Genomic DNA, 13,348 nt, shown 5'->3' with positions numbered 1-13,348 from the left:
TCAATCATTTTGTCATGTCATCTTCAAACATGACCTGCAAATGATATGTCCATTATTATTAAGGATATGGTAGCAGAGGGTAATGAATGTATATACAACTTGAAAAAAATAAAATTAAAGAAACATTTTAATTATTTATAAAATATTTTAGTCGATAAAAAATAATTTAGATTATTCACTGCCATATCCTTGATGTTCAGCATTTTCAAAAACTCTTGTATCAAGCTTCAACTCAATTTAAATAATAATTATTTTTATCATTTATCATTTAGTTTTTGGCATTGAGATTAAAATAAAAAAAATATTTAACCAAGTCATTTTTAAGGTGTTAAGAAAAGTTTAAAATGATTATTGTAGTTTTCATCTCTACTCACGTATTCCAACGCCAATAAGAACTTTCTCCAATTGTAACTTTTAAATTGCACCCAACGGACTTGTCTATCAATTTTATTTTTTTATCATATTTTCTAAAACAATTTCTCCGGCATTTATATTTGTCTTTTTTTATTTTAATCATATCGTTTTTTTTATTTTTTTATACAATAGTCTGTAACTGTTTTTTTTTTTTGTTTTTGTTTAGAATTTTCATGTAGATCAATATGCCAAGTACTTGAATTTTATTTATTTTTTTTCAAATGGTTTTTACAAAAACTAAAAATGTCATTTTTATTTTTTATATCAATTTTTCAAGTTTGCCGGTACGCACATTTATATATACAAAATTCATTGTTTGTCTTTTTCTAACTATTCTCGTCAATCGATTCGGCTTAGAGTCCTTTGTTCCGAATCTTTTGTGTCAAGGGGAATCCGACTAACGCTAATAATAATTGCAATCGTGAATAAAAAAAAAAAAAACGTTGAATAAAAAGATAAAAAAAAATATATATTAAAAAAATTGAGATGATCTCGGAGATGATAGAGAAAAATCCCAATGCAAATTTCAATTTCTTTTTTGTGTTCCCCTCTTGAATTCTCATTAATTTTCCAGCATGAAATTCAATGCGTCATTATAATCATACTTGAATTATCGTATGTCTATATTTAAAAAAAAAAATAAACAAAAAAAAAAACCATTTTTATTATAAAAATCATGATAATAATTATGATAAAGCTTTTTTAAAAAAATCTTTAAATACCGCGAGAGATTAAATGAGATTCAATTGATGTTTCACGTAAATAACGTATATATCGCAGGACCTCAGGGTGAGAAAGGCGAACTAGGTCCCACTGGTCCACCTGGCCAGCCCGGTGAAAAAGGTGCTCGGGGCAAACAGGGAAAAAGGGTAAGCTTCAACAAGGTCCTCCATAAAATCCATCGACAAGATAACATTTATGGATTATGTTACAAAAGGAAAAAAATAAAAAACATTTTTAAAAATACCCTAATCGAACGTTGTTTTTCCATCTGATAAAGAGACATGATAAAATATAAAATTGCTTTTTATTGTTCAGTAGTAATAGTCAATTTGCAATCAACCCAACAAAATTGATAGCAAACCTTTATCTTTGATAATTATTATTTTTTATTTGATTCAATTAAAAAATTTATTGTTAATTTTAATTATTTACGTTTATCAAATGGAAAAATACATCGTTCGATTTATGATAAAAAAAATTCCTGCCCGTAAAAGCTCGATATAAAAAAAAAAAAGCATGAAGATTATTCCAAATCCTGAAATTCTCCCGTCCCGAGATTTGAAGAGCATGCTGATGTGCCTGTCGCATAGATTTGAATGTGCATGTTGAATGAAATAGCATTTGATATTGTTGTTTTATATATATTTTTTTTTAATATATATTTTTTTATTTCAATATAACCATGACCGTCATGCATGTCAAAAAATTTCTTCACGCAGCAAAATACAATCTCTGCTTTCATATCAACAAAAAGAATTTTTTTTTTTTTAATTTTTTTAAATAACCATATAACATATTATATGAAAAAATAAATATGTTATGGTGTTTATGTATATCAAATTTTGAAAACAAGTGCAGCTCAATGTCTAACCATGAAATTTGTACAGGGTAAAAAATCCCTCTATTCAGTATCATCTTTAATAAAAAAAAATAAAATATAAAAAAAAATACCTCGAATCAATAGAAGCTTTAAGCACACTCGGCTTGTCATCCGCATGGCTTTCTCAGTCACTTTTGCTGTTTTCAAACCATCACACTTTATAAACTCTTCACAAATCAATATTTAAAAAAAAAAATGTTTGAAAAATATTTCTCTCATTATGAACAAAAATAGAAAAATCAAACGAACAAATAACAAGAATTTAAAAAAAAAAAAATCGTCAATAATCACGTCTAAAATGTTGGTGGCAGTGAAAAATAAAAAAAAAATTAATTATAAATAAACTAAAACAACGGGCTATTAAAACAATATTATAACTATTATATAATTAACATGTAGAAAGTTTTTAAAAAAATTAATGATGTAATACGAAAATGCAAAATATTGTCTAAAACTTTAACAGCTCACCAAGTATTAACGAAATAACAAAAGTAAGTACACAAAGTATTAATTTTGTTTCTAATAATTAAAAAAAAATAAATAATGTCAGAATAATAATCACTATATATAAACATAGAAATTATTAACTGTACATTTTTTTTTTTTTATACATTTAAAAAGACAATTTCCAATAAATCAATAAACATTAAAATCCATTAAAAACTTTAACTAAAATTTGAATGAAAAAAACGTTATTAAACGTAATTTAATCAATAAAATTTAACTTTAAAATTTGGACATTAATAAAATTTAATAATACCACTAATTGTTAATAAAAATTTACATGAAATTTTTGATTTTTAAATGTATAACAAAAAAAAAAAAAAACTATTAATTTGTAGAATTTAGTTTGTGTATTTTAGTGACTAATGTGTGTGTTTATTTAACGAGTTGTAATAATTTTGCACTATTTCTTTTTAACTATGTGTGTATAAACAAATTGAAAGATTAAAAAAAAAATCATTAAAAATTACCATATATGTTAATTTACATTGTGGAGTATTAATTAATATTTTTTTTTTTTTTTCAATAAAACACGATTGCTCCGTGTGAACATGGTAATTTTTACTGTTTTTTTTTTTTTCTTTTTATATTAAAATATATATGTGTCATTCACTGTAAATACTTGACAATTGTATATATCAAGTACAAAGGCTTTTGTGTGGCTCAGACAAACACTTGATCAACGTAAAGCAAATCATCCCCAATACAAATCTTGGGAAGTTTACTATTATTATTTTTTCTATCTCTATTGAATTTCAATAATACAGACAAAAATTTTTATTTTCAACAACATAGATAAATCAATATATTTATTTTTTTTATTATTATTTTTATATAGTGCTTCAAATATTAATTTACTGTAGTTATTTATTTTATTGTTATTATTCCTTTGAAATTTACCCTAGTAGAATTTTCGTTAACTTAATTGTTTGTACGTGTGAGTGTATAGTCATTATCTTTAACGTATATTTGTTGTATCTTTCATCCTTAACAAACCCCTCAATCTTATATCACACAAACGGGCACAATCTTTCCCCAAAAAAATACATATATATATATTTTCATTCAGCCAATGAATTATTATAATTACGTATGAATATGACCTTGATTTTTATTTATATAAATTGTTGTCATCGCAAGAGTATAAAGATAAATCAAGGTGTATGAAAAAAAATATATTTATAATAATTGTTAAATGATTTTGAATAATGATTCTCTATTCATCAAATTTTGAATAATATTGATGATTACTGATCATGTTAGTTATTATTCATGAGAAATATTTATATGATTTATTTATTTGTGAGTTATAAATTTTCAAAGAGAGAAAGTGAATAAAATATATATATAAATTTAACAAATTTATAAAAGAGGACCTGGTTGAAGCTGATTTTTTTGAGTGTTATTTATGTAGAATATCAATCGGATATGCCGCTGCAGACACGTGATCGGACCGCCGGGTGAAAAAGGCAGTAAGGGTGATGATTCTAACCGATCAGGTAGATAACTCAACACTCAAATGCGTGTCAGATACCTGAAAATAAATAATACAATGAATATTTTAATTTAAAAAATATATGTTGTATGATTTTAATTTTATTCATTTGTATATATATTTAAATTTTATTCTATTAAAAATGTAATATATCAATGTTATAGCCATATAAAAAACATGTATGTATTTTTTAAATTGAATTATTTTTTATATTTTCTTAAATTTTATGAGTATTCAGGTTCCGAAAATATACCAAAACATGAGACAATTTCAGATGATAATAGGGGTGACTTGTGAGAGTTAAGGGAAGAGAATAGTCGGAGACACTTGTTACGATTCCCATTGGGCTATTTTCACACCCCAGTGATTCTAGATTTGAAACAATTCCCGCGGGTAAATTTTGACTGACCGGTTGCATTAACTATTTTTATATATATATTTCAGGAATTAAAGGAGATTCTGGAGCACAAGGAGTTCCAGGTTTAGATGGAATAAATGGTGAGCCTGGAATACAAGGACCACCAGGATTGCCAGTAAGTACTTGATACCTTTGTTTTTTAATTTTATAAAGAAAAATTTCTTACACCTGTTTTTGTATATAATATTTATTTATTTTTTGTTAAACAGGGTCATTCTGGTCCTAAAGGAGAAAAAGGAGAATACGGTGATATTGGACCACCAGGTCTCATGGGTCCTCCTGGTTTACCAGGTCCTCCGGTATGTATGACAGCACATGACACGCCTTAATTAGGTAATTTCAAGCGTAACTGAAGCCAACGCTTTTACATTTTTTAGGGTGCACCAGGTCTCAGGGGAGAAAAAGGAGAAAAGGGAGAATCGGTGAGTTATTGAATTAGTGTCTGGTTTTTTTCAACACAAAAAGGACGGAGGTAATTGATTTATCGAATTTTTTTTTTATTTTGTTATCTATTTTTTTTTTTGTGTCTTTCATATTTTTTATGAAAACTTTTTTATTTTTTTTTGTAAACGTTATCATTTATTGACAGAGATAATATATATTTTTTTATCGTCGTCAAACGTATTTATAAAATTATATAAAACATAAAATAAAATTAAAAAAAAAAAATAATTGATTAATATAAAAACTCCGTCCTATAAATATTTTGTATTATTTATTTTTATTTTTTGATTTATTAAAAAAATAAAAAATATTATTTTCATGAACAATGATGAACTGTGCAGAGGTACAAAAAGTTGAGAAGAAGACAGGTAAGCTATTGTATAAATAAATTAAATTGAATAATAAAAAAGAATAATATATCATTAAATTGTCAATTTGAAAATATAATAACTGTATATTTATTTATAATTTCAGGGTGATGGAACATTCGAAGTGAACGCTGGTGAAGTGGTGAGTGTTTGAATACCGATTAGCTTGAACAGTATTGATTTGTACATTCGCATATAATAGTTATGGTGTATATAATCCAATTTTGCTGTTGGCTTGTAGATAATGGGACCACCCGGACCACCCGGTCCTGCAGGAACTCCTGGTCTTCAAGGTCCACCAGGCATCAAGGGTGACAGAGGACACGATGGTGCTAAAGGCGAACCAGTTAGTATTATATAAAAATATAAAATCAATAATTAAAAAATAGATAATCTATAATATAGTAGATAATAAATTTTCAAGTTATCATAAATATATATTAATGCGTTATATTCTTGAGTAAATATAAAATCAAATTAACAGAAATACAAACATAAACGTATCATGATGACGTTGAATAACTGATAAGCACTTGAGAATAGCAAATATGTATATAAAGTCAAAAGAGGGCTTGATGTTAAAACATCGAGGGGAAAAAAAGGGCATCAAAACGAATTACTAATGGCTTGCTGTTTAATATTTCAGGGCGAGAAAGGAACGAAAGGTGATCCAGGTCCAATGGGACTTCCCGTAAGTAAAAAGTCAGGTCAAAGAAATGAGATTATCAAAGTATTGCCATTTATTTGACAAGTTAAAAAAAAAAAATAAATAAATATAAAAAAAGATTTCATGGATACTCAGTCAAGATAATATAAATTCTTAATATTAAATTCAGAGTGACAAAATTTTCTTTATCTTATTTTTTCAATTTACAAAGTAAAAATATTACAAAAAAATTTAAAAATAGTACTACTTTATAGTAAAGTTTTTTTTTTATAAATATTAAAAATACATTTTTTATTGTAATTAAATTTTAAAAAATTTATTATTTATTTTTTCAGGGACCTATGGGATTAAGGGGAGAGTCAGGTCGACCGGGAGACACTGGTAAACCCGGTGCGATGGTAAGAAAGCGATTTTATCGCTCTTAAAATCTTCCATAAATAACTTCAGTAAACAACAAAAAATAAAATAATAAAACAAAGAAAAATAATAAAATTAAAAAAGAAATATAATTAATAAATTAAAATAATTCAACATGAGTCAGTTGTCAGTCAATCAGTCAGTCAATTTAAAACCAATGTAACTTGCTATCTATATATAGTTTCTGCTTTTAAAAATAATAATTAAATTATATATTAAATTGATTTTTAACAGTTAATCAATATTACATTAATAATTTGTTTTTTTTTTTTCAAATAATAATATTAATAATAGTAATATAAAAATTAATTAAGATCAATCAAGATGACATGATAATTAAATCTGTCATCAGTTGATGAGTAGTTTATTTTTTTATTTTGAATTAACATTTTAAACTAAAAAAACAAAATCCTCAGTAGTTGTAATTATTAACTCTTTATTTATTAAATTTTGTTTATTATTATTAATAATGATACCTTAACAGCAGGTTGGCACGTGGTGATTCGCTAACAACTAACACGGGATTAGGTACAACACAACCACAACTGGCATCAGCCTACCAATTAATTAAAATAGAAAATTAACAAAAAAAAATAAAACAATTTTTTAAAATGCGATAAACGACAATAACCCAACAAAAAATATGCACATGCTATTGTTGTTCATTTTAACGTAACAACAACAAAATATTAATAATAAAATATTAACAATAATTTACAATATACTGAATCGAAAAAAAAATAAAATGTTCATATCAGTAGATAATTCACATTGAAACAAACATTTATATTAATAGTATAAAATCAAAAATAAAACAAAGTAAAGGAATAAAAATCTCTCTTATAAATTGAAAAAATAAAATTAATAATATAAATAATAATAGTTATAATAATTGCAGTAAAAAAAAAAAAAAATTATTAAACGCAAATTTCAATTGTAATAAAATGTACGTATTATAATACATAAATATATATTTCTATATATTTTGTCACTCATTTAAGCGCATTATTATTTATCGCTAAAATTTATGTATAACAATGTAATTCAAGTACTTTTATATGGTGCAAACGAGCGTTGCATATTGCCAACTGAATTTCATAAGAGAGAATATTACCTCGAAAGAAAAAAAAAAGACAAAAAAAATGTTATTAAAAAACAAAAAAAAAAAAAAAAGAAAAAAGTTAATACATATAAGTAGAATGAGATGATGATAAGTAGAAAATAAAAAAAAAAAAATTGAAAAAAATTGAATGAAAATCTGACATAATGTAAAAGGAAAAAAAAAAAAGTTAAAAAAATGTAACTCCCCGGGGAAAAACGATCGATGGAATTGATCCTGGTGACGCTGCTGCCAGTGTTAGACATAACGCTACTGAATAAAATTTATTCAAAGCTCGTCTCTCTATTTTTACTCTATATATAAATATAAAAAAATATATATATCTATATATAAATAAAAACACATCCTTCGAAGTTCATCTCTAGCCTACATTCTTGAAAATAAATATTTTCAATGAAATTAAAATGCATTGGCACGAAGCACAAATAACCAAACGCACCAGTGATTGTGCATGTCCACGCAAAATAATAAAAATTTACAAAATAAATATAAATATCATTTATACCTGAATCGTGATATGATCAAACAACATCAATTCATGTCAGACATAAAAAAAAAAACCATACAAACACGATATAATGATTAACAATGATTTTTCTTGTTTACTCAATGTTCTCAAAACAAAAAAAAAAAAAAAATCAAAATATGCGAATTGTGTTATCTAAATGTATAAATCATTCAAAACTTTATGAATTTCATAAAAAAAAAAAAAAAATAGAATAAAATAAAGAAATACAAAAAAAAAGTTTATAAAAATAAGTACTTAATTAACGAAGTAATATCAACTCGTTAAATAAATAAAAAAAAAAAAAAACAAATGTGTAAAATTTCGTATAAATGAAAGTTTAAAAAATAAATAAATAAATGATGAATATTGTGAGTGTGTGTGTGTGTGTGTGTGCCTGGTGAGATGAGACATTGTAAAGTTTTTCGTAATAACGTCGAATTGAGAAATCAACGAGTCCAATAGGATAGATAAAGGGAAAAAACTTTGTGTGTGATAATGTTAACTGGCTAACTTTTGACATAAATGTATATGCAAAATTATCTTGCAAATAATAATTAGTCCGGCTTAAAGCTTGACTCTCTATCTAACTTAAAAAATTTTAAAAAACATTTTGTAAATAATAATATATCTTCAATCTATTTATATATATATTTCTTTTTTCTCTTGATATCTATTTTATCTTGATGGCTGAATATAGACTTTTTAAATAGAGATTTAAAGTTTGCTTAAATTTGGTATTATATATATAGTACAGTTTTTGAAACTGTAATTAATCCCTTGGACCGGTGAATGTCTCTTTCGCACGTTAGCACATTAAGCACAACCAATTTGAAAAAAAGAAAATAAAATATATTGAAGCTTGTATTTAACTTGAAGATTTAATGAAAAACATAAAAAAATAAAAGACAAATAAAATTATACATTAAGTTAACTGATTGTATATAATTGGCTGCTCAAAAAAAAAAAAGTAAAAGAAAATTCACAAACAAGAAGAAAGAAAGAATGTAATTCATAAATTAATTGAATGATTTAAAATATTAATGGCCTATAATGAACAACTCAATTGTCATTTAAATAATTTTGAAATATTGTTATTACTTGTGCTAGTATACTTACGGTGTCGATGAAAAAATTGTATATGTAAAAATGGAAATAACAAATTGTTCGAGTGTGCCAATAATTGATACCTCGACGAGACTTAATTACCCTTTTTTATCTCGTTTTTTTAATTGCTAATTTTTTATTTTAAAAAATATATTAATACTCATTTTTTTTATGATTTTTTTTTTCTTTTTTTACATTGTAATTATTAACCTTTAATGAGATAAAATAAAAAAAATATTGATTAAAAATATTTACGCTGGCGTACTCGACAAGGCAAAAATAAAAATAAGCAAGTATGCGAATGACTGTAATTGCAATTATGTTTGTTGCATTTTTATAAAAAAAAAAGAAAAATTTGTTACTTAATAATTGTTTTTTTTTTTTTTTTATTTCTTTACAAACAAGTAAATTTTTTTAGATAAAATTTCGACATGAAATACGCACACGCAAACACATTACTTAAAAAAAAAACATATTTTGTTCAGAAAATTGAAAAAAAAAAAAAATCACATTGTAACATACAGAATAATTATGACTTAAATGTAACAGAGCTAAATATCTTAATGCTCTTCTAGGCTTATTATTAATCTTAAGATATTTGAAAAAAAAACTTAATGTTAAGCGAAAAAATTTTGAAGATAAATAATGTACTTATATTGAAAGAAAAAAAAAAAAAACCTAATTATTAACTTATAAATTACATTTGTTAATCGTGACGATATTACGTGATGAAAAAAAAAAAAAAAATGATAATGAAATATTTATCATGTTGCTTAATGAAGGAAAAAAGACAAAAAAAAAAACAAAAAAAAATTACTAACAGATCTGTTTCATAATGTGCTGATTAATAAACAGAATGTGCATGTGCCTGTTGTCGAATTTGCTTTTACTAAATAATCCTTAAACCTATAAACACATAATTAATTTACTGTTTATTAGCTTTTGCATTTTGGCTAATTTTATTCATCAAACAGCCATTATAATCATGATAATAAAATTATTCATATAATATTAATAATAACAATAGTTTAATAATAAAATTGACTTGTTTATTCTTCGTGCTGAAATAATAATAAAAAAAAAAATAATTGGTCATGTCATGACGTTTATTTTCTTGGTCGTGGCCTGATCAGAGGTAGCTGTTTATTTTATATATATATATTTTTTCTTATCAGATTGATATGATTATTTTTATATTGAAGTCTTGAGACTTTTTCTTCATTCAATTTTATTATTGAGATTTTAATCAGTATCGTTACCAACTGCTTGACTGGTTACGGTGATTACTTACTATCACCGAGTCATCCGGGAAATATAGTAGAATGTATATTATGTACTCTGAATGTATATAAAAAATATCAACAGAATAAACTGATGATCAGGACACAAGGTATTATCATTGTGAGGCAGTTTTGCATAGTGTGCGCTCGTCCGGTCGTTGACATTGTCCCAAGCCATTAAATACATTTTTTATTATTTATATTTTATTTTTTATTATTTCATATTTTTTTTTTGCGATTTAGAATGAGTTTACATAATTTACCTCTTTCAGGGCCAGCCAGGCTTAGACGGTATGAAGGTAAGAATTTTTATTTATTTATTTTTAACAACAAATATTTAATTAAATTTTTAATAATTATATTTTTATATTTATTTTAAGGGTGCACAAGGTGAACCAGGTACCAAAGGTGAACGTGGTGATCCAGGTCTACCCGTAAGTAATTATCATTTAAAAAAAAAATTTTATAATTCAATTTTTAATTATTTTTTCTATCTTTTCAGGGTACCGATGGAATTCCCGGTGCACAGGTACAACTTTTCCCATCCGATCAACACAAACAAATATAAAAATACATTTTTTTTTTTTAAACAATCAAATCATATATTTAAATTCATTGAAGCTTTTATTTAATTTTTTTTTTTTTTGATACAAATTTTAGTAACAATAAGTCATTGGTGGCAGAGTAAACTAACACTGTGATAATATTCTTGAATCATTTTTATTCATTCATTCATTCATCCGTACTGTCAATTTATTCATTGGTTTAATTTGAAAAATTTACTCTTTACTTGAAAATCGGATTTATTTGAATTTCTAATGTAACTGATCCTCTTCACCACCACCATTACTATAAAAATAAAAGATATTAAAGAAATAGTTGAATAAGCGAAAATAAGAAGAGAATAAATTTCTTTAGTCTCTTTAGCTATATGTATATTTTGGTAACCCCCTTCTGCATGCTCTCTGACTGAGCTATGCTAGCCGGATATCCGGCTTCTCCTCGTTCCAATAATTTTACACTTCCTTGAAGATTAATCACTCTTACAGGGTTCCAAAGGCGACAAAGGTGCCCAAGGCGAAGCCGTGAGTATACTATACACGAAGTTATGTGACCATTTATTAAGTTTCATCGAATATAAGACTGCAGTCATTTAACACACAAGGGCTGATTTTATTTATTTTTTCATATTTTTTTTTTTTTTATTTCTACATTACATTTATATTGATATATCATTTTTTTTTTTCATATTTTTTTGTCGTGATAAAAACTGTGAATCAAATAAAATATATAATAAATAATTTTGTCGATTTAATACTTTCATATAGCAAAAGCAATTGCTAGATCGCTGCCGCCATCATTCAAGCTACAATAAAGGGTCGCAACCCCTTACTGTATATTATACTAACCCCTTGAATCCCTCGCTGAATCCAAATCAGTGGACTTTTGCCAAGGGAAAATGCTTTCATCATCTACCTTTGCAGTTGACCACTGTATGGATTTCTCTTGTAAATTTTTATTTTTTATTTTTTTTTTTGTTCAATTGCCAGAAGGGGGTTCAATTATTATATCCAAGAAACCTAAAAAATATATATTAAATAACAATAAAGTATTCAAATTGAAAAAAAAAAAATAAAATAATAATATACTATATATTAAAAGAAGAAAAAAAAATAATATTTCTTTATAGTTCATTTCATTGTTCCATCATAATTTCAAATAAATTATTATTATTAAATAAAACTGGCTCACGACAAGACGAGAACACTATACGCATTATAGCCCCGTGTCAATAAAAAATCGCATTTACAAAATTAAATTTATAAAGAAAAAAAAACATTCATATGCCTGGCCAGCAACGTACGTGAAACCTAAAATGACAAGGCCTAATTAAAATAAATGTAAAAAACCTAAAATTTGTAACAAAAGGAAATAAAGTATAACAAAATGTTTTTTTTAAATAAAAAAAATTAATTTAGAATAAAGAAAAAATTGACAATTAGATGACTTGTATTAATTTCAGGGTAAAGTAGGTAAAAAAGGACGTAGAGGTGACAAAGGAAGTAAAGGTGATCAGGGTGTGCCTGGTTTAGATGCACCATGTCCACTTGGTGCTGATGGATTACCACTTGCTGGATGTGGATGGAGATCACCTCAGGTATATTAAAAATCATCATGGAATTTTCTATTAAACTAATGAATTTAACATTGGGGCTAACATAATTTAATTTTGGCTTTGGTTTGTTGTTGCACAAAATTTTTTTTTGGTGTTGGTTAGCAGGAAATTACAACCACAATGAGTTCATCAAGTGAAGGACCAGAACCAGCTGAAACTGACTATGAAGAACAAGAAGAAGATTATGAAGAAGAGTACACAGATTCCAGTAGTAATCTTGCTGAGAAATAATTTATATATACTCAGTAATAATTAACACCGTTAACAAAAAATTATATATTATATATTTATGTTGATATTGTGACAATGTCTACAATTAATTCATCAACAAAAAACAAAAATAAAAAATAGATTATATTTTAATACTATATTACTAAGAGCTCAAATTAAATCTACTACTATATATACTGTTAAGAATGCAGAAGAATCAACAATTATTGTCATCATCATCGAATTATTCAACATCAAAATATTTGACATTAAATAAAATCAACCCTATACTAATGCCGACAACTGTTTGACTCATCTACTATCAAACTAATTCACCTATCCGGTAATTTTGAAACTCTCTACAGTAACAATGTAATCTACTGGCTAATAGGGTAAATTTTTATATACATATATATTTATTTATCTGTGTATATTTATTGAAGAAAGGGGTCTTTAATTTGCATGGAAATTGCTGCATGAAATTGGTATTTTACTATCAATTTGCTTTACTATTAAATGATTATTATTATAATCTTAGACAGTGTTAGTTTGTAATTACAAAATAGTTTTTGTTGATAAGAAAAACAATTAAACAAAAGAAAATGAATTGTCTAATTGTA

The 13,348-nt window shown here is 25.3% G+C and overlaps 1 protein-coding gene across 16 annotated transcripts in view; it reads left to right on the top strand.

Annotated features, from left to right (window-relative positions):
• The window catches only part of LOC122848820 (collagen alpha chain CG42342), a 95,351-nt gene that overhangs the window by 81,160 nt on the left and 843 nt on the right, over positions 1-13,348 (top strand). For 9 of the 16 annotated variants that reach the window (XM_044147168.1, XM_044147164.1, XM_044147175.1 and 6 more), the window contains 14 exons: positions 4,461-4,549; positions 4,644-4,733; positions 4,812-4,856; positions 5,220-5,246; positions 5,353-5,388; positions 5,488-5,592; positions 5,893-5,937; positions 6,249-6,311; positions 10,615-10,641; positions 10,723-10,776; positions 10,845-10,871; positions 11,392-11,427; positions 12,366-12,500; positions 12,621-13,120. In XM_044147168.1, the coding sequence (XP_044003103.1) occupies positions 4,461-4,549; positions 4,644-4,733; positions 4,812-4,856; positions 5,220-5,246; positions 5,353-5,388; positions 5,488-5,592; positions 5,893-5,937; positions 6,249-6,311; positions 10,615-10,641; positions 10,723-10,776; positions 10,845-10,871; positions 11,392-11,427; positions 12,366-12,500; positions 12,621-12,749 (908 nt within the window). In that variant the 3' untranslated portion in view covers positions 12,750-13,120. Of the gene's footprint in view, positions 1-1,194; positions 1,284-4,460; positions 4,550-4,643; positions 4,734-4,811; positions 4,857-5,219; positions 5,247-5,352; positions 5,389-5,487; positions 5,593-5,892; positions 5,938-6,248; positions 6,312-6,814; positions 7,504-10,614; positions 10,642-10,722; positions 10,777-10,844; positions 10,872-11,391; positions 11,428-12,365; positions 12,501-12,620; positions 13,121-13,348 lie in introns of those variants that run through there. The other 7 variants (XM_044147166.1, XM_044147167.1, XM_044147169.1 and 4 more) reach the window with 7 other exon arrangements.

This window comes from Aphidius gifuensis, linkage group LG2 (assembly GCF_014905175.1).
Source record: "Aphidius gifuensis isolate YNYX2018 linkage group LG2, ASM1490517v1, whole genome shotgun sequence".
Taxonomy (NCBI): Eukaryota; Metazoa; Arthropoda; class Insecta; order Hymenoptera; family Braconidae; genus Aphidius; species Aphidius gifuensis.
Note: the sequence above shows the minus strand (reverse complement) of the source record. Positions and strands in the feature narration are given on the sequence as shown.